Consider the following 22,240-nt stretch of genomic DNA (forward strand, 5'->3'; position numbering starts at 1 on the left):
ACAACAGGAAGGTGACACATGTGGAGGAGGTTCAGTCATATCCTGATCATCCAGACAGATTTGATGTTTGGGAACAGCTGCTGTGTAGAGATGGTCTGACTGGTCGCTGTTACTGGGAGGTCGAGTGGAGAGGAGACGTTTTTATATCAGTGAGTTACAGAAGCATCAGAAGGAAAGGAAGCAGTGACTGTGTGTTTGGATGCAATGATCAGTCCTGGAGTCTGAACTGCTCTGATGATGGTCCTCGTTCTGTCTGGCACAATAAGAGAGAAACATCCATCTCCTCCTCCTCCTCCTCCTCCTCCTCCTCCTCTGTCTCTAACAGAGCAGCAGTGTATGTGGACTGTCCTGCTGGCACTCTGTCCTTCTACAGAGTCTCCTCTGACACTCTGATCCACCTCCACACCTTCAACACCACATTCACTCAAACTCTTTATCCTGGGTTTAGGTTTTACTGGTCTGGTGACTCAGTGTCCCTGTGCTGAGTGGGGTGTAAAGAGTGTCTCCTGTTACAGAAACACTCTGACTGTTGAACAGATAGTTCAGTCTGTACATGTCTGTCTCTTTCACTCACAAACACGTTTTCAGATTCATGGATTCAATCAGTTGATGTTTGAAACTCTTCTAAATGATTCCTTGTAAACTTCTTCCTCTTCAGTCACAAACAAACAGGAAGTGATGTCACATGTGTTCCTGTCCACACAGCAGAATGAGTCTATTGCTGACAGTGATGTACAAACAGAGTGAGCATTTCTGAGGCCCAAAATAAACTGAGTAGTTCACTGAATGAACAATGGACTGTGAGCTCAGTTCCTTCATCATTAGTATGGATTATATATGTATATGTATTATATTAGTATCATATATATCAGGTGCTGCTGGTTTCAGTCATTGTGCAAATGTGCTGTTTGTAAGGTTGTAAAGCTGCAGTCAGCTGAGACTGAAGAAGTCACCTGATCAGTGAGCAAACGTTTCTGAAAACGTCCAGATGAACAGAATCAACCTTTTGGGATCAGCCAGCAATGCAGCATCATTGTTGTTCAGGTTCAGAGGTTTGCAGGAATGAACTGATGACCAGAAACAGCTGCAAAGTCCAAAAAAATACCAGCTGGAGTTCAGCTGCATTTGAAGAAGTCAAAGAAAAGTAAGGATGGCAAAGGGCGATGTTTTCTTCCAAAGAACTGAAAACATGGTCGACGCCTCATTAGAAGAATAATCTGGACATTTGTGAGGAACTCTAACCAAGAAAGCAACACAAGAAAGCAACGTCAAACAGATCCAACAGACAGTTTCATGACTGCAAGTGTTGAGTGTAAAAATGCTACATTGCATTATTGCATCCTCTCACCACAGGAGGTGCTGTTGGCACCACTGATTGCTGATCAGCTGTTCTCTGATGATCTGATTGATACTGTGAATAACGGGACTCACTGAACTCTGTGACACAGTGAAGATTACAGAGTTTAACTTCAACATCTGACTGACGTCACACAGACAGAAGGATGAACCAGTGAGGCACAGAACACAGTTACTGGAGATACTGGATCAGCTCCATGTGAACCTCTGATGGAGAAGCTGCTGAGCCAGAGAAACATCAGGACATGACAGGCAGCTGCACTTATCTAACAACATGTAGCAGAGCTGATCTATGTTAGAGGATCTATCACAGCAGCTGAAGCCAAAGTCCAACACTGGATAGCAGCTGAGCCTGTGCTGAGTGTAGTGTTACAGGAAAAGGGCAGAAACACTGACACTGGTAGCTCACAGTGATGCTGACTGGGGCACAGAGCTGAATGATGCAGCATCAGGACACTGTTTCAGTCTGACTGACAGAGAAACCTGTAGCTGTATCTACATGTGAGGCAGAGGCTACACAAGCAGCTTTCTATGTTTCACAGTGACTGAGATCTTCAGTGGGGGTGGACATGCTCCTGTACAGACCTCTGAGGAGAACCAAGGTGCAGTCAAAGAGTCCAGTCTGTCCTCACAGATGTGAACATGTGGTTTCATCAGGTCTGCTGTCAGCTAGCAGGCTCACATCAGAATCACTGTTCCTGAAAAACACAGTCTGTGTGACATCATCAGTCAGCTGATCGTCCCAGATCTGAATGGTTTCTGTCTCTACTGAGGAAGTCAGAGAATATCACTGAGGTGTGGATCAGGTCTGAGTGAGCTGTGGAGGGACAGCTTTAAACAGTCCACAGGTCTCACGTCCTGCTCAGTCTGGTAGCAGATACCTCGTATTGTTCCAGATGTGCTGACATCAGCAGCAGCAGCAGCACAGCTGTGTGATACGATGAATCTCAGTTATTGATCCAACACACAGTAAATACAAAGATCAGGATTTCTGAGAGGAATCATTATGAGTCTGAACACATGATCACTGAATGTTAGTCTCCACAATAATAAGCTAACAGAACCAAACACAGCTTTCAGCTCTTATTTTGAAACTGGCTTATTTAGAGAGCTGTGATGTGAGCGTGCCTGGCTCTGAGGCACTTGGGTCAGCCTCTGTTGTTTAGAAGTGTTACAGACTGTGAATGACACAGACCTGTCAGTTTCCATGTTTGTCTGTAACACAGCTCAGGGGCTCCATGCTGAACGCATCCATCCAGTGTTATTGATCCAGTACTGATACCAGCATTGGGATCAATACTACAATACACAATCACATGTGTCCACGTGATGCAGTTTGAAGAGCAATAAGATGTCTCTGTATGAGGAGGCGGGGTCACAGGAGGTTCACAGAAACTCTGCAGCAGCATCATCAGCTCACATGGAAACTTTGATGATTCACTTCTGTGGTGTTTTTACAGAAACACGTCACAAAATTAGCTCCACCTGTTTTGTGTGTGAGCTTTGAGTTTCTTGTCTTCATTCTGGATTCTTGTGTTGCTGTTTTTACACACAGCAGATATTTCCTGGTTGCTTCCTTGATGACCACATGAAGCTTTCTGAAGCTTGGATTGAAAACGCTTCATTACACAAAGCTTTCCAACACAGGCCTCTGTGCTGCCATCTGGTGGACAAACATATGACGTGCAGCATGAAGCTACAAATTAAACTGCTTCAGCTACGTTTATATATAACATACTATAACCTATATAACTATATGTATAGTGTATTATGTAGGTTTTAGAGCTGGGGGTAGAATTGCTGATGGCCTGGTTGTTATTTATGTTCCCCATGGTTCACCAGCTCTCACACAACATCAGCACCAATGATCCACGTCCTTATAAACCTCTGAATCAGGTCCTGAAGCTGTGACGTCCTGAGTGAAGACCTCACTGATCACATGACTCTGGTCACCTGGACTCAGTGTTTCTGAAGCAGTGTGCTGGGTTTTTAAAAATACGTGGCTGCTGCCTGATGTTGGGCCCACAGAGGAAGACGACTCACTCGCTCTTCTTCACTTCCTCCTTAAACATGTGGAAGGAGAGCAAAGTGCTGCCAGACTCTTATTTCTGACAGGAACAGAAGAAACCACAGCAAACTGTTCCAGTTCTTCATCTTCATCACAATCTATTTATTTCTGATGGTGTCTTCAGTCTGAGGGTTTGAAGTTTCCATGTCTGTGTGATGTGTGGTGTGAAGGCTGCTGGTTAAACTGGAACTCACTGTTTAAAGCACTGAGTGCTCATAGAGAGATGCTCCATGAGTCCCAGTACAGACTACAAACATGGTGGAAACTTAGCTTTGATATCCACACACTTTCGTTTCATGCACATTTGTACCTTTCAATTGTGTCTGTCTGTGCGTCATGCAAATAAACCTTTGAAAAGAATGAAATGATATCATATATTTCTTATTGGCCTACATTTGTACAAAATTCCAAATTATATACACAAAGTCATAGAAATCACCACCCCTGTTCATCATGATTTTAATATTCTCTTTTTCCATAACAATAAAATACGTCTTGGACAAATATGACACATCAATATTTCATCAGTGTTGTCACATCACATCCTGTAAGCAGAGTCTGTCTGTGTCTTTTCTCTGGAAATTAATATTTCCAGCCAATATAGGCGATCCATCAACATGGAGAGTTGGTAGTTATATACAGTCTGTATAAGTGTGGTTAATCTAATGAACATTTGTAAGGAGATGGCAGTTACTGTGAATTCACAGCAGTTACACAGTGATTAGTAATAAACAGCCAGTGAGAGTGAGTGGATTGAAGAAAGTCAGTGACTCAGGTGTGTTGATTGGTTTGTCATCTGTTTGTGAGTCTGGAGGAGACGTAGAAATCTTTTGTTTTAAATCTTAGTTGTGTGACAATAAAGGCTTTCATTCATTCATTAGTTAGGAAGATTCATGTTGTAAAACAAGCATTTTGTGTGAGAAATGCAAGAAGTACATCTTCAGAAAGCACACAGTTACATTCTGTCCATCATGTGGACAAAACTGAAAATGTTGAACATTGAAAAACTGAGAACGTTGGGCAAGTTCAACAGAAATGTGTTTGTGTTTGTAAGAACGAAAAACCAAATTGTTCCTACAATAGTTATGGAAAGTCTAACTGTTGTATGTCTGTGTTCTACATGTTTATCTGATGGGAAATAAAGTTGTTTTATTGCAGTTTCTTGACAATTCTGAGTGGATTTACACAGTACGGGTCAAAATGACCCGCAACAAAATCAATGTCACTTTTTTGTTTGTCAACATAATACAAGGGTTAATTTCCAACACTTGCATGTGATCTTCAATTTGTAGCAGATCCACTATCACACAGCAGCTGGAGCAGTCTCCAGTGGAGGTCAGTCCACTGCTGCCACCTGTGGCCAAATCCCACAGCCTACTACTAGATTAACTTGTGACACATCTGCACCTGCTGCTATGATCACATTGAGTAGAGGCTGAGTGGCTGCACTTACCCCTGGTACATTCAGATCTACCCACCAACATGTTGACAGATGCAATCCCAGCAATGTGGATTGTCAACACTAAAAACAATCAGTAAGCAAAGACAACAGTGATCAATTTTCTCTGTTTATTTAGCAACCGCAACATTTGTAGTCGCCTTCTGCACAGTGGAAGTCCACACACACTGTGTGGTACCACTTCCCACAGAAGGTGCATTCAATCTGCAAGAAAAATGAGATTGTCAGAGTCATTCATCTGAAGTCAGGCTCTTGAGTAAAGCAACTAAACATGTTACAGTGTGCAGATACTGCATATTTCTGTGCAACAGTCTTATCTGTGTATCACTTGATGTCTCCATGCGTCCTTTAGGTGCATGGTGAACAAGGGTGGTGATTCTCATGACTTTGTGTATATAATTTGGCATTTTGAACAAATGTAGGCTGATAGTACATACATGATATCATTTCATTCTTTTTAAAGGTTTATTTGCATGACGCACAGACAGAGACAATTGAAAGGTACAAATGTGCATGAAACGAATTCAAACGTGCTGCAGATGTGTGTCACAGGTTGATCTGGCTGTAGGCTGTGGCACTTGGCCAGAGGTGGCGCTGGTTGACTCGACTCCATGTTAGTGCACAAAGTAAACTGCTCGCTTTAGTTGTGAAGCAAAAACGCTGAAACCGGAGAAATAAAACGTGCGATGGGAACGATAACGACGACAAGAGTCTCCCGATCGTTGACTCTTGCTGTATCGTGAACAACATCGGCGTGGTTTTAATTGTTTGCTGTTTTCACGATCGCGTCGCGCATGAGGATATCACCAGGTAAACTTTTTTAATCATTTTGTTGTTCAACAGCATCAAGACTGACGGAGTGTGTTTGAGATAACCTCACAAGTGTCACAGATGACACATTTGGCGTTTTTTTGCTGGTTTGTCGGTAGCAGCTCCTGAAACGCAAGACTGCCACACATCTGTTCACCAACGCCAGTTGATCTAAACGCCAGTAGATCTGGAACACCTGCGTGGTTTCCATCCCGGAAGAGAAATTCCTCTCCTGTTTCAGATAAGGACCATTCGCCCGTGTGTGGCTGTACTGTGGGATTATGGGACTGTGGGATTATGGGACTGTGGGAGGGTAATTTTAGCATATGGAAAACATTTTTTTAGCTTTGTTTTAATAGTGTATAGTTATTTCTGCCGGCAGGGTTTTTAGCGCATTGAGACTCTTTTTATTGTATACGGGGGATTTTAACTTGTATTTGTGATTCTGGCTGTGTGTTTTTTATGGAAATAAATGGTGTGTGTTCAAAGCCAGCTTAGTTTCTGTGCCCTGAGCGCTGACCCGCTCACTCCCCTTCCTCTTGTATGTGAACGGACTTGGAGGTGAAGATTTAGGTCCACCAGTCTTAGCGGCTACAGAGTCCCTTCTCAGTTTAATGATCTTCATTGTTGCCTGGCTGGTTGGTAATGCAGCGTTCAGCCTTTAAAACAAATCTACATGAAGCTGTTAGTTTGCTCGTATCCATGTTGGTGCATCAGTAACTACAGCAGAGGCTGTCGCTTCTCACCCAGGGCCAACATAACGAGCAGACAGAGCATGTAAACAGACAGCAGGTGGCAGTCTTTCACTGGAGACCAACCTATGATCACCAAGGGCTGATAAAAATCTGTCTTTTCACATAATAATAATCCCATACATAGCTTATTGTCTCCACATCAGTAGCATTATCGTCAGTGCTTCACCTTGATGGAGGCGTCCTCGGCTACCGTTCACCTGTCCCTCCAACCTTCCTCCAGGTGATCTGATGTCTAATTGGCTGACTGGAGCAGATTAAGCTAAGACCAGGAATAGGACTGCACACACACACACACACACACACACACACACACACACACACACAGGTCTGCATGTGGCTTTCCGTTAGACAGTAAGCTCAGTGTAGCATTACAAACATAAAGCCATCAAGAAGGAAACGCTCTCCTCTCATCTTCCTCACGTTATTAATTCTGTTCAGGGCCGCGCGTGAAAGGGCGCGTGTGAAAGGGCGCGTGTGAAAGGGCGCGTGTGAAAGGGCGCGTGTGAAAGGGCGCGCGTGAAAGGGCGTGTGTGAAAGGGCGCGCGTGAAAGGGCGTGTGTGAAAGGGCGCGTGCTAAAGGGCGCGCCTCAGCCGGCTCCATAGCTAAACTCCAACGTTACAAGTTCTTGGAAAAAGTAACACTGTGGTGGAAATATTTCTGTGGAGATGAAATGAGTCACGTGGAGAAACAAATCTGTTCCTGATGTCCGGCAAACAAGCGCGTCCAACAAAGAAACGTCCCGTCCTCAGTGTCTTCATTAGGACACTTTTGTTATTGACACCCATGCTTGTTTCTTTTGGGCAAAGGTGACAGGCCCAGCTCTGACAGCACAGTGTGACAGCACCGTGTAGCATATGGAGCCCTTTAGAGATCAATGCATGTAAACTGTAAGGCGACCCCCGTATCTGTAGTCCTTCTAAATATTTCTGTTTAACAAGCAAACACTTGATTAGAAAACTAAGTGATGCAAGTGCAGACTTAGCTAGCGGCCTGTGAAAGTCACAGTTTAGTCAGGCAGCTCAGACATTTGGCACTCAGGACTTTGGCTTTACAGCTTTGGGTGATGGGAACAAACCACAGTGCAGTCCTCCATCCAACCTAACCCAGCTCTCATCATAGCACAACGTGTGGAAGAGGGAGGCCACTCAGACAGGAGAGAAATGCCATCAGCATAGATGACTTTGTGGTGTTACTTTTGTAATGTTCACACAAATACAAATAAGCAAACGGTGCATTTTGTAGCAGCCTTGAAATATATAAATATATATAAATATAAATATAAATATATATAAATAAATATAAATATAAATATAAATATATATAAATATAAATAAATATATATATATAAATATAAATAAATAAATATAAATAAATATATAAATATAAATATGAATATAAATAAATATAAATATAAATATAAATATAAATATAAATATAAATATAAATATATATAAATAAATATAAATATATATATATATAAATATAAATATAAATATAAATATAAATAAATATATATACAGTTTATATTACTGGGAAAGGGGATTTCTGTTTAAATCCAGCTCCAGCAGGCTTTGGCAGCACGGCCGGTGATGTGTGTGTGCGTGCGTTTATGTGACCATTGACTGAGCATGTGCGAGGCAGCAGAGAGATCATCGCTGCCACGACTCTGGGCTGTCCTGTAAATCTTCTACTTGCTGGGATATTCGTTGTAGTTCAGGCATGGAGGAGCGGAAACCTCTCGGTTCAGGCGCAGTCCGTGGAGCGGAGCGACTTTGGAGACTTTACGCATGCTCCTCATCAGCGGCGGGCGGGGAGACTTTAAAGTTGGACCCTTTTCATTTACAGTAGTGACGCAGGTGAAATGCTATTCTGTAGTGAACTCTTGATATTTTTGGAACATCTCGAGTGGTCTCACAACAGATAAGAAGAGGACAAACTCACTCCGGGACACTGTGACCATTCCCACTGTAACAAATGGCAGATGGATATGAGCAGGCCAGCTCATCAGAATTTATTAAGGGTAAGTTTAACATCAGTGCTGGGATGTAATACTGCATAATGGTTTTCTATAAGAAACTACAGCCTGCAATATTTCCATGTGTGTGACTGAGAGCGCGCGTGGACATAAATACACAGCACTGACCTGCTCGTTCATTTTGGCTCATTTGTTCTTTCAAACAAAGCTAAACCAGTATGATTCAGTGTGAGCTACACTGACCACGATGGTCTCCATCATGGGGACACTAACCAAATAAGAGACGAGGACACTTCTGATTATTTTGTAGCTTCTTCATCAGCACTGTGCATTGTTGTGGAGAACAATAACTCTTGACAGGACTGTGGGGGCAGCTGGTCGGCCTTTGGCCTGGAGGATGCTGGATCGTTTTCAGCTGTGTCTGCTATAATTAACATGATATAAAGTGTAACAGCTGTGCATTAAGACGGTAAAAAGAATCCTGGTAAAGTGAGTCCATGCAGGTGCAGGTCAGCTTCACAGCCTTTACACAGCAGCTCGTTTCCAGGAACAAGTTTTTCTCTTTTCAGCTATCACTGCAGAACTTTCCAGTTTTACTGAAGCTGCTTCACTCATGAGTACATGTAAAACTACATGTAGCTGAAAGGTTCAAACTTACAGGCTAACAGTTGGCAGGTTGTAGCCCAGTGTCCCACAACTCATTCACTCATAGAGTCAAATAATACAGTTTAGTTAAAGCAAAGAATTACAAAGTTTATTACGTTTATGAAGCCACGACCCATCGTTCTCTAATCTGGTGAAAAGAAGCATTTCAGTAGTGCGAGGATTAAGTTTGGCTAAATCAGGTTAAGTAACCAGCACCAGTGTGTCATGTAAGGACGGGAGATTTGGGTCCTGCCTTGGTTTCAGCAGTAGTTAATGAGGGGAACTGATCCTGTGCTGTAACCGAGACACCAAAAATACCTGGATACAGTCAGCAGCTCGGTGTGATCGGGACAAGAGAGCGTTATCGCCCTGTATCTGAAGCCAGGACTGTCTGTGAGGCTGAATGTAACCTGTGTGTGTGTGTGTGTGTGTGTGTGTGTGTGTGTGTGTGTGTGTGTGCACCACAGACCGCCTGTACTTTGCCACTCTGCGGGTCAAACCTAAGAATACAGCCAACACACACTTCTTCAGCACGGATGAGGAGCTCATATATGAAAGGTAAGCTGTGATCTAGTCTGATCCCCAATTCTGACGTACCGCCGTCTGACATCCATTTAAAGTGAGTCCGGATGTTATCATTCACATGCTGATGTTATAGTTGGTGTTGTTCTTGGTTTAGCTGAATGTTCATTTAACAAAATACTTTCTGTACCATGTAAAAGTAAACTCATGACTTTCTATAACAGCAACAAGCATAAAACATTCAAAGTGACTCAAACTCTGATGGCTTCATGTCATCTGTCCAGTAGATCTGCAGAGATCTGCAGAGATCTGGTCTCTGTGGCTGAGACGGCTACAAGTGCCTGAAGGAGATCTCCAGCTTCTTCAGTGCTTCGGGGTGTCTCGTACTGTTGTGCAGTAAAACGTGTAGTGTGTGAAGCTTCCTCATGATTCTGCTAACCAGCTGTAGCTGATTATGTCAGCCGAGCTGGTCTGAGAGACACGTGGAGCTGAAGGTTCAGTGAATCCTGCAGATTCACTCAACAAACACACGAATGGCTGAAAAGTGAGAAACGCTGCGATGTCATTGCCACTGAAAGTCTCCATGGTAACAGTCTGCTCCTGCTCACTGCCAGCACACGCTCCTACAAATCATTTCTTTCTGATGCCTCTTTTGTAACAGATGAACTTTGTTTGCCTCCGTTTTTGTTGTTTCGTGTCCTTTAAAAATTCCTTTGACCTCATTAATATCCCAGCTGTTCATTTCAGAGAGACACGCCTTTTGACAGTCATGGTCCTGTCCTTCCTTGACTTCTCATCACTGGTCTCTGATTACCATTATACTGTTAGAGGAAGTCCACTGCTCCACCCGGAGGGATGGTGTCCTGGTTCAAACTGTGGTCTTTCTAGTTGGAGTTCACACGTTTTCCCTGGTTCACAGTCCAAAGACATGCATGTTCATTCACGTTAGCTTAACTGGTGATTTAGTTTAGTCCAGTTTTATTTGTATAACATCAGTTACATCCAGGCCCTTTGTAGGTAAACAACCTACAATATTAGAGAGAAAACTCTAATTGGACGATTCCCAACGAGCAGGGCCGGGAGCAGTGGGACGGTAAACTTCTAATAGGTGAGGAGACCCTGAAAGAACTTCCTTACAGTGCCGCCATGCCGCCTGGATGTGAGCAGGAAGCTGCTTCCTGTCAGGACAGCTGCTCTGGCCACCATGAAGACTATCAGAACCTGGCCTGATGAAGCCTTACAGCAGCTGCAGGACTGTCTCCACACCACCAGGACATTCCTGAACATCCAGACCTGGAGGTGTACTGTGTCACCTGGTCTATCCCAACCACAAGCCCTGGATGACCGGGGACGTCCACCGGCTGCCTTCAGAGTGAGTGACGGTGCAACGAGGCATCTGAAAGGCCAAATCACAGTACAGGTGGAAGATCACCTGGACAGCAACAACAGCAGGCAGGTGTGTCAGGAGGGCAGCACATCACCGAGTACAGGAGCAGTCACAGAGCTGATGCTTCACTAGCAGAGCAGTTGAATCACTCCTTGTTTTGAAGTGCAGTCACCAGAGGCACGTATCAATAAGTCCATCCTCACTGTGGAGGAGTGTGACATGAGACACGCCGTCAACCCTCCAACAGGAACAGCTCATACGTCAGTGAAGACATGAAGTCCACATACTTGTGGAGAATTTCATCCAACCCTGTGTTGTCATGTTGATACATTTGCACTGTTTCTCCATGAAAATGTCTGTTGATGTATCACCAGTGTGACTGATGTCATAAACCAATCATCTGGTCCTGGCCTACTCTGTGGTCATAACCCCTGACTGAGCACGCACGAGTTATGGTTCCTTAATGATCTGCATTTATTTTAGGATATAAAATAGTTTTAATCATACAGCCTTTATACACCGATGAGAGACAGATCAGAGGTGAAACAGCCTTGGAAAAATGCTCCATCTATGCGTTTATATGTGCCCTGCAAATTGCACCTTCATACTGTGGATGTTCTGCTGTGGAGCTGCAGGCCACCACAGTACACAGGGCTGGGTGGAAACTGGTTTCCAGCATTTCCTGACCTCTCAGGACTTTTTAGGAACTCTAAGGCTACGTTCACTCTGCAGGTCTTGATGCTCAATTCAGATTTTTGGATCAAATCCGATTTTTTTGTCTGCTCGTTCACACTACAAATAAAATGCGACAGCAAACGCGCTCTAGTGTGAACGCTCAAAGCGGCCGCATGCACAAAAGAAGACGTCACACACAACGCGCTCTGTTTAGACCCAGAGCAACAGTATTGTTTGACTGATGGTCTTAATATAAAGACTTCAGACTTCACGTTTCCCAATTTTTGCTTTAAGTTATTTTGTTATTTACATAATAATGTAAATAACCTAATAATGATCCTTATTGCTGTTTTAGAGGAGCGCTGCTTCAAAGGATAGTTGCAGATTTCTGTCAGAATCTGCAGATTATACAGTACAAATAAAATGTTCACGTTTCTCCAACGTTGGGTTCCCAACAGTTTCACTGGATGGACAGGAAGCGTTCACGATGTCTTCTCCGGCGCTGATAAATAGCGTCTGTCTTGTGTCAGTGACGTAAAAGACGGATTTAATGCGACGTGACCATCAAACAGCAGCTTTCTAAAACATCAGATATGTATCGGATTCAGCACCACATACGAAAGTGACCCAGATCGGATTTGAAAATATCAGATTTGTGCCGTTCACACTGTCACAGCATGATCAGATAGATGGTCACAGAGGGTCAAAAATCTGATTTGATGCGCTTTCGCCTGCAGTGTGAACGTAGCCTGAGTTCCTGATGCTCAACTCTGAGCATCAGTATCATGGGATATATCACAGTTTCAGTGTGTCTGTCACAGAGCGGGTGTTTGAGCTGTGATTAACCGGGGAGGTGGTCTATGAGTAAACCTGAGATGGCTTTTGTCACAGTGGAGTGAGCCGTGTGGAGGAAATAAAGGAGGATCCAATTGCAGGCAGTCGTGAAGGTGGTTTATTGAACACAGAGCACAGGGAAAAAATGTCAAACGAAGATTAAACTAAACTATACTGGGAATAACTAAACTAGTAAACACAAAGCAGAAGACGAGCATGAAGGAGGGTGGGCAGAACACACGGGTGAAACATGGCAGATACACAGACGGACCGGCAATGACAGAAGACACGACTTAAATACACTCAGAGAAACACAGGGAGATCACACACAGGTGGAAGTAATTAACGAGACGAGACAAGGGAGGGAACACAAGAAATCACAAAGACGCAGACTGGACACAGATCAAGACCCACAGCAAACATGGGAACACAGAACCTGAGAGCAAAAACCAGAATCACAGAAACAATAGATAAATAATAATAATAATCAACAAAGCACCAGAGAACAAAAACGATCCTTCAAAAATAAACCAAAGCAAGAGAACTCAAAATGCTGGGTCGACCCCAACGTGACAGCTTTCAGTGCTTGTTTGACGATCTTTGAGATCCTCTTGCTGTCATTCCTGCTGTTGGCCGACTTACTGAATAGCAGTGATGATGAGTAATCTGGTATCCAATGCTGTGGTGTTAGGGAAAGGACTTTATAGAACCTGATGTTCTGCTGTAACAGTGCTGACTTGCACCCCTGCTCGTCTGTCATGTTCCAGCCTTGATAACAGTTTTCTTTTCTGCAGCAGACAAACGGGATCTGAGTTTGGTTTCATTGAGTGAAACAAAGCTGTGAGCTTCCTCTGACTCCATGTCTGCATTGTGTGGGTTTTCTAACGGAGCATTTTATTAGAACCAGATGAACAATGTCACCGACTTCACCTGTCAGTGGGTTTAGTTTTGTGGCTGATTTGTGTTGTTGTTGTAATTGTTGAAAGCTCCTCCATCTCTCGCTGTGTGTTGCAGTTTTTATGCAGACTTTGGGCCCCTCAACCTGGCCATGCTGTACAGATACTGCTGGAAACTCAACAGGAAGCTGAAGGTAATGCAGATGAAGGTCTTCAGACTCAGGGCTTTGTTTGCTGTATAGACATCATTTAGAAAACGTGTTACGCTCTTATTTTGAAAGGTCTTTGCTCTGATGGTGTGTGTGCACTCCTCTGACAGTAGACTCTTATTTTGAAAGGTCTTTGCTCTGATGGTGTGTGTGCACTCCTCTGACAGTAGTCTCTTATTTTGAAAGGTCTTTGCTCTGATGGTGTGTGTGCACTCCTCTGACAGTAGACTCTTATTTTGAAAGGTCTTTGCTCTGATGGTGTGTGTGCACTCCTCTGACAGTAGACTCTTATTTTGAAAGGTCTTTGCTCTGATGGTGTGTGTGCACTCCTCTGAGAGTAGACTCTTATTTTGAAAGGTCTTTGCTCTGATGGTGTGTGTGCACTCCTCTGAGAGTAGACTCTTATTTTGAAAGGTCTTTGCTCTGATGGTGTGTGTGCACTCCTCTGACAGTAGACTCTTATTTTGAAAGGTCTCTGCTCTGATGGTGTGTGTGCACTCCTCTGACAGTAGACGCTTATTTTAAATGTATTAATGCACATGTGCTGTTTCACTGATTATTGATTATCATTTTTGGTTTATAGTCTTTCACAATGTCTAGAAAGAGACTGGTTCACTACACCAGCTACGACCAGAAGAAGAGAGCCAATGCTGCTCTTCTCATTGGTGCCTATGCTGTAAATATCCTTTTATTTGTCCATCACATCATCTGATTGCCCGTCTGTCTGTCCATTATTAGTGATGTAGTTTAACTCTGCCCTGTAGGTGATGTATTTGAAGAGAAGCCCAGAAGATGCCTACAGGACTCTGATAGCAGGAAACAACACAGGCTACATGCCGTTTAGGTACAGGCTGCTGCTTTCTACGAGACAGCACTGCATGCTGGGCTGTTGTCATTACATTTACTGAGACACTATTCTTCTGTCTGTTAAATCCAGCTTAGCTTAGCTTAGCATAAAGACTGCAAGCAGGGTAACAAGAAGAAACTCCACCTAGCTGGAAATTATTTGGCGACCATGAAGGTTCCAGGAGGTCAGGAAACCTCATCAAACCCACACTTTTAAGTTTGGGATGGGAACATTTTCCCGTATTATTGTAGGGTTTTTACTGCTGTTGTGATTTGGCACTATATAAATAAAACTGAATTCAGAAATTTGAATGAATTGTTAACAGTTTATGAGCTCTTAGTGAGCTTTAGCGGTGCCAGTGGGTTGATTTCATTCATGTACAGCAGGGGTCGGCAACCTGCGGCTCTTTAGTCCTTATACTGCGGCTCCATGTGGTTTGGGAAAATAAATTAGAAGTATTTAGCTGAAGTGTATTTTATTTATGTTTAGTTCTTTTTTTAACTTGTAGTTCTAAATTGGAAGATTATTGTCATTTTGAAATATAAAAATAAAATTATATCTTATTATTTTTTCATTGCTCAAAATAAGCGTCACACTCACAGAAGCCGAAACGCCGCATTTATCGAGACTTTCAGCCCCAGGTAGGCCAATTATGGATGTTCGGATCCACATTATGTCAGCAGCTGTTTTCCACCGTGAACTATGTTAAAACAAACACGCTCACGCCTCACAGATGACAGCTTACAGTCCTGTAAAGATGAAAGTGACTTCGTACAGCCTGATCTGCAGACACTGTGCGCAGAGGTTCAGGAGCAGAAGTCCCATTGTAAACATATCACGGCAGACCCGACGATGTTTGCATGAACACGCTTTTCAGCATCTCTTTATTGACCACTTTTCACACACGGTTGCTGTACGCACACAGCCGGCTGTAGCTTTGCAGCTCACAGCCCGACACACACCAACACAACAGCACAGACGTTAAGGCAGCGAGGCGTGATTGCGGGCGCTGCTCAGGTGCGTCCGCCTCCCCTGCAGCGGCGCTACAGACCACATTAACACACATTAACCAGGTAAAATACATATTTAGGCAGAATTTTGCAAATATCTATTTTTCATCTTTCAGCAGCATTGAGCTTTTTTTTAATTATTTTTTAAAAGTCATTTTAGTTCAGCTTTCCTTTTGTTATATTTCTTTAAGAGTTTAAAATGTGTTAATTACATAAATAAAATGTAATTTTCTCTGTTGCACTTCATGGATTTCATAAGCAACACACCTTAGTTGTTCACACAAAGCATAAAAGTAAAAAACAATATATACAGTGTTATCTTCATCTTAGATGTCACAAAGTATTTGCAGCTCCCAGAGTTTTCTTTTGCGTGGAAACCGGCTCCAAATGGCTCTTTGGGTGTTAAAGGTTGCAGACCCCTGATGTAGACTGAGCTAACGTCCCCCCCCCCCCCGCAGTCCCAGTCCTGAGCTAGCAGCTGAACAGCTGCTGCTTAGTTTTTACACTCTTAGTGATGCTTTGTGTTTATTTACAGTGCAAACAAGCCTGAGACCAGATATGATCTGAACCCTGATAACTACTAGTGATGGGTAGATGAGGCCTCGTGAAGCGTTTCATTCTCCAAACTGTATCGATACTGCGTCGACACAGTGTTGCTGTTTTACTCCATACTGACACCTGCTGGATCTTAAATATCATTGCAGGCAACTTACTTGAGACTCACAACAGACACTGATTCAATGACCTAGTCATACTTGTAGACACTGTAAGGTATTGTACTTTCCATGGAATAATTTAATATATTTTACATTGCAAATATTTTAGACATCTTTAAAATATATTGTGAATGACATGAAGTGAAAATTAAAATGAAAGTATCATGAATGTAATATTACCCATTTAAATGTAATTGACCCAGAGTTTATTATAAATTTCTATTCAGAAAAAGATATATTTGTTAAAGGATCCTCTGATCTTGGAATGTTTCTCTCCGACACTCTCCACAATACTAAGGGGTTTGCACTCCTTTATAATAAAATTCACAACAGCCTGGTCCAGAACAGTCTTCCCAGATGCTTGATTTCAAAATAATAAAACACATATTAATTAAAAAAAATGATGGTAAAGTTGTTCAGTGTCAATATAGGCCGACCTGTGTTCATTCTCAGTGTGTTTGTCTCCTCATTTTCATGTTTGGCTCTGTAATGCCTAAACACTGAGGAGGTCCTTTTGTTTGTGTAAGAAAGCTCCGCAGAACAGATGCGACATTCAACCTGCATAAAATGAAATAAATAATTTACACTGCAAGTCACATTGCTGTTTTTCCTATTCTGATAGATTACACTGAAACAAAGACAGACAAACTATTCCCTTATTTGCAGTTAAAAGATCAAAATGATCCCACACAGCAGAAGCATTTCTTTTTCTTTCGGGCTCCATTTTGTTATGGAGAGATGTGTATTATTATTTGTTGTAGAGAGATGTGTATTTTTTTTTTATCTTTGCAAGAGTAATTTTGTGGGGTTTTTTGGGGGTTTTTTTGGTGGCAACTCGTTCCGTTGGCAGATGCGGTACCTTTTAAACACAGTTTGGCGCGTTGGCAATGAGCGATACAGCAGCTGTATCGATCACGTGACTTTTTCTTAAAGCGACGCACCGATACAGGCTTCGCTCTGTGAGCTTGATAGATGCGTCGGTGCGTTAGTGTTGCTGGACCCATCACTAATAACTACTATTACTGTATTCCTCTCACTGTGTGTCTGTGTGTGTGTGTGTGTGTGTGTGTGTGTGTGTGTGTGCCACAGAGACGCAGCAGTTGGAGAGTGCTCTTTTAACCTCACCGTCCTAAACTGCTTACAAGGAATCCACAAGGTAGCAACAACGTCTAACACAGATGATTTTAGTAAAATTAAAATGACACTTATTAACTTCATTTTGGTCATTTTAACCTCATTTTAACTTAAAAATCCCAGTTTGAGCCACATTTGACATTGTTCTCCTCTTATTCTGTAACAACAGTAATTGAATTCAGTTTTATTCATAGCACTAATTCTAAGCAACAGTTACTTCAAGGTACTTTAACTTATAAGGTAAAGACCCTACAGCTCTGCACTAGAAGTATACACTTGGCAACAGTGGGAAGGAAAAACTCCCTTCCAACAGGACGAAACCTCCAACAGAACCAGGTTTAAGGAGGCAGCAATTCACTGTGACAGGTGAGGGGTGAGAGAAGAGAGCAGAGAGAACTACAAAGGAGTTTAATAATTACTAATGATTAAATACTTCAGTGATGTACAAACACACAGGAATTGAAAACAAACGACTAAAGAAGAAATAGTCAGTGCATCAACGTGTCTTTTAGAGCCCATTCCTACAAAACTGCTCAAAGAAGTCCTGCCATTAATTAATTCTTCGATCTTAAATATGATCAACTATCTCTAATAATCAGCTATGTACCACAGGCCTTCAAGCTGGCTGTAGTTAAACCTTTACTCAAAAAGCATCTCTAAACTGCAGGAATGTCTTAAAGACATAAAGACCTGGATGGCCACTAACTTTCTGCTTCTTAGTTCAGATCAAACTGAGGTTATTGTACTCGGCCCTGAAAATCTTAGAAATATGGTATCTAAGCAGATTCTTCCTCTGGATGGCATTACCTTGGCCTCCAGTAACACTGTGAGGAACCTTGGAGTCATTTTTGACCAGGACATGTCCTTCAACGCACATATTAAACAAATATGTAAGACTGCTTTCTTCCAGCTCTATCTGTCCATGAAGCCAGATCAAAATCCTGCTTCTCACACACAAGGTCTTAAATAATCAGGCCCCAACTAACAGACCTCTCTGCATTGAATCATCCTTGTTATTAATCTCTGGCTGTCCTCACAGTGTGTCTTTGGTCCTGTCTCCGTCCCCTCAGCCCCTCAGCAGTCAGATTGCCGCCCCTCCCTCAGCCTGGTTCTGGTGAACATCTGTTTCTGTTAAAAACGAGTTTTTCCTCCCCACTGTCACCAGTGTGCCTGCTCGTAGGGGTGGTCTGATTGTGTTTCCTCTGTATAACTGTAGGGTCTTTACCGTACAATATTAACTGCCTGAGGTGACCTTTGTTGTGATTTGGTGCTAAAAAAACTGAACTGAATCTGTGAAACCACTGCAGATCACTATAACACTAAACATTTCAGCCCTTTGGGGGGAGTTGTGCTTTTGTTGTGAAAATCTGTTCCTGCTCTTTTCCTCTGCAGGCATTACAACATGGTTTCCTGGATTTTGAAAGGTTCAGTGCAGAAGAATATGAACATTATGAGGTAACAGACTGCAGAGTGCTGACTGTGCTACAGGTCGATATCAATGAAAACAGGACCAGGATACAGTAAGAAATAAGTAACGTACGCTTGTTATTCATCCAGTTTATTTGCAGTGCTGTTAGTAACACAGTCAGGGCCAACCAAGGGCTCGTACGATGTCCAGGCCTGCCTTGGTGCACGCTGTACTTCCTCAGTTTCTCAGTTAGATTGATCCATAACTCACCCGTCCAAGTGATAGACAGTCAGTGAAGTAAAGGTCAGCTCACCTGTGTCCACTGCAACAAAACTGATTTCCAATGAAAGGTAAAAGACCGTATGTGTTCATTACTGCAGTGGTGGTATAATTAAGGTGTTCTGGATCCATGTTTTTAACTGATATGTCGCTAACCTCTATCACAGTCTTTCTTTCCTTTCTTTTTGTGCTTTTAGCGAGTTGAAAATGGAGATATGAACTGGATCGTTCCGGGAAAGGTTCTGGCGTTCAGTAGCCCTCATTCTCGTGGTAAGATAGAAGATGGTGAGTCAGAATCTCTAAGCTAAAAGCTAAAAGCATGCCTCCAAACCAACATCAGTGCTCACGTTGCTTGGCCTGACAGAAGGCCTGTGCAGCCCCTCAGTGCCTGCACGTCCTGAAACAGCTGAGAAGAGCTAACCTTACCCTGCTGTCTTCTGATGGCGTGTATTGTTTCCTGCTTAGTGCTGTCATGTTGTTACGGCTGGATTAGACGAGCCTGAGCCCTGCAGTGGCTCGGGGTTTCCCATGATGCACTCATGCTTCTTCATCACTCAGCTCTTTTTACTTCCTGTGTATTTACACCACTTTGCACGTAGTTATTATTCCCCTCTGGCTCTCCAGTCCGTCTCTTGTCCCGTTGTCCTCCCCTCACCCCGACCACATGTGGCAGATTGCTCCCCCTCCCTCAGCCTGGTTCTTGTTAAAAGGGAGTTTTTCTTTCCCGCTGTCAGCAGGTGCTTGGGGCCGTTCGATCGTTGAGTTTTCTCTGTATTTAACGTCTTTACCTTACAATATAAATCAGTTGACACTACGTCATTGAATCTTATTTTACGTTTGCATTAAGAGACAGGACTTGCATTAAAAACAGACCCTCGCTGATTGAAACGTACGACGTAACTCAGTTGTTGTTGATTCTGTCTCCAGGTTATCCCCTCCACACACCCGAGGCATACTTCTCATACTTTTGCCAAAATGACGTAACGACCGTGGTTCGTCTGAACAGGAAGTTGTATGATGGCAGGCGGTTTGAGGATGCAGGATTTGAGCACCACGACCTCTTCTTCCTTGATGGGACCACGCCCTCTGACCTCATCGTCAGACGCTTTCTGCATGTGTGTGAAAGCACAGACGGGGCAGTGGCAGTGCACTGTAAAGGTAGGACTGCAAGTGTTTATGTATGTTTAATTGATGTCATTTATTTCTTTTATCTTAACTTTGTCTCTTTAAACACTCCATCCATTTACAGCTGGATTAGGCCGCACGGGCACTCTGATTGGCTGCTACCTGATGAAGCACTTCCGGTTTACTGCAGCCGAGGCGATTGCTTGGATCAGAGTCTGCAGACCTGGATCTATCATCGGTCCACAGCAAAACTTCTTAGAAGAGTGAGTTTGTGCCTCAGCTGTGACGCTCAAACCAAACGCTCCAATTTCCGTGACTCCAAAGGTATCAGTCGGAGACAATCATTAAGCTTTAGTGCCGTTCATGAAAGTACAGGATTAATGCTTTCCAAATGATGTGCACACAGACACGTCTGCAACACTTCATTAGGATAATGTCACAAAACACAAGCAGACGGCAACTTCACCTCCAAGGTGCACGGAGAAAGATCTGACGAGGTGAAGACTCCAGTCACAGAGTATTAGGGAACCATAACGTGTTAGTGGCCTTCATCAGGGTCATTGCGTTTATCTGTGAAGGTGTGATTGGTCCACTTTTTCTGTTTCCAGTCGTTTTTATTTAAACACAAGCTGTTTGACATTTTGCAATGACCCAAAAGGCGTTGGTCACTGAGTACAGCTGTTCTCTAATACTTCGAGTGTCGCTGGAGTCTTCACACAAAGCACAAGTAGATCAGGAAGTAGATCAGGAAGTAGATCAGGAAGTAGATCAGGAAGGGTTTGAGGTGTCACCTTGGCCTTCAACGTCGGCAGATCTCAATCTCATCGAGCATCTGTGAGATGTGCTGGACAAACAAGGCCCGTCTGTGCTTAGGCTGTGGCATCTATTGCTGTTACCACACAAGATGTTTCTCCATGCTGAGGTCATGGTTGGAGCATGCTGGAAATGTAGTAAAAGTTAGAAGAGAAGCAAAAGGTGGAGGTCAGGGTGGGGCATTCCCCAGGGTGCCCATGTGCAGCTGGTGGTGACTGCAGCAGTGGGAAACTGGTGGATGATGAATCAAATCGAATTAAAAAAAGCCTGAAACTGTGTTACTGCTGCAGACTGCAGTCAGCTGGTTTCTCTCCTCAGCTCTGGACGCACACTTCCTCCTTACGCCACAGTAGTGCTCTGTTGCTAATGGCTACTAGCTTTGTGTGTCTACTTACACGCTAAACCAGGATGTTGAATGTTATACCTGCTAAACATGATATCACAGTTAGTTTGTGGCGTGTGTTTGATGTTTGTGTGCAGGAAGCAGCACAGTTTGTGGGTTCAGGGTGACGTGCATCGGTCTAAACAGAAGCTGGTCCAACAGAGACGGAGTCGGCAGCAGCAGCTGCAGCAGCAGCAGCTTCACCGCTCTGACTCTGTGCAGGGAGGCAAACAGGAGGCAGTGTCCTCGCTGCTTTCCAGCATGGATGACCTGTCAATCAACACCGTGCTCTGCAAGTCATATAGCTTGGATGAGGTCAGCGGTGTGACTTCATAGCAGCTTTTTTTAATGGTTACTGCAGAATTCAAACAGGCTACTGAGTTCTGATCACAATGTTGTGTTTTCATGCTGCTAATTGTGTCTTTCTTTCTGTGTCTGTGCAGAATAACTGCAAAGAAGTCAGTCTGACACAGGGAGACGAACTGAGAGCACTGAAGGGAAAACGCCCACCGAGATCAGCGTCATCCTGCTCAAGGTACCAATATCTGTAATTTAATTAATGATAAATGGTTATTGTGGTCAGTGCAAGAGACACGTTGAGAATTAGCTCAAAACAAAGTTTCTATTAACAAGGAGATATAATAGACACCAACATGTTTTTGTGGATGTCAGAAAGTACATAAGTGACTGTTGTCGAATGCTTTGTTTGCACGCTGTCTAACAGACAGACTGGACTGCATGAAATCCTGCTGTGTTCTCATCTGTGCAGCGTAAATGTTGTGTATAACCTGCTCGAGCTCATGCATCCTTTTTTGTTCTTCGGTTAAACTGAAACCTAAATGCAACAAGAGAAGTTGTTGTCTTTGGATACTTTAGTTAATCATGAGTGAGATTAAGGTTGTGGAGGTTGTCAGAGTATTCCTTCTACTGCCTG

General features: G+C 43.2%; 2 protein-coding genes across 2 annotated transcripts in view; one reads left to right on the top strand and one right to left on the bottom strand.

Moving 5' to 3' along the window:
- LOC148098668 (acyl-coenzyme A thioesterase 11-like) overlaps positions 1 to 22,240 on the bottom strand; it is a 175,479-nt gene that overhangs the window by 40,405 nt on the left and 112,834 nt on the right. The window lies entirely within an intron of this gene.
- LOC148098669 (dual specificity protein phosphatase CDC14AB-like) overlaps positions 8,083 to 22,240 on the top strand; it is a 15,102-nt gene continuing 944 nt past the window's right edge. The window contains exons 1-10 of the mRNA XM_087851381.1: positions 8,083 to 8,469; positions 9,537 to 9,627; positions 13,502 to 13,577; positions 14,176 to 14,268; positions 14,357 to 14,436; positions 17,255 to 17,321; positions 18,692 to 18,754; positions 19,184 to 19,256; positions 19,914 to 20,144; positions 20,236 to 20,374. Coding sequence (XP_087707507.1) covers positions 8,424 to 8,469; positions 9,537 to 9,627; positions 13,502 to 13,577; positions 14,176 to 14,268; positions 14,357 to 14,436; positions 17,255 to 17,321; positions 18,692 to 18,754; positions 19,184 to 19,256; positions 19,914 to 20,144; positions 20,236 to 20,374 — 959 coding nt within the window. The 5' untranslated portion in view covers positions 8,083 to 8,423. The remainder of the gene's footprint in view (positions 8,470 to 9,536; positions 9,628 to 13,501; positions 13,578 to 14,175; positions 14,269 to 14,356; positions 14,437 to 17,254; positions 17,322 to 18,691; positions 18,755 to 19,183; positions 19,257 to 19,913; positions 20,145 to 20,235; positions 20,375 to 22,240) is intronic.

Source organism: Neolamprologus brichardi, chromosome 14, assembly GCF_056152115.1.
Source record: "Neolamprologus brichardi isolate AB-2024 chromosome 14, ASM5615211v1, whole genome shotgun sequence".
NCBI classification, from domain to species: domain Eukaryota; kingdom Metazoa; phylum Chordata; class Actinopteri; order Cichliformes; family Cichlidae; genus Neolamprologus; species Neolamprologus brichardi.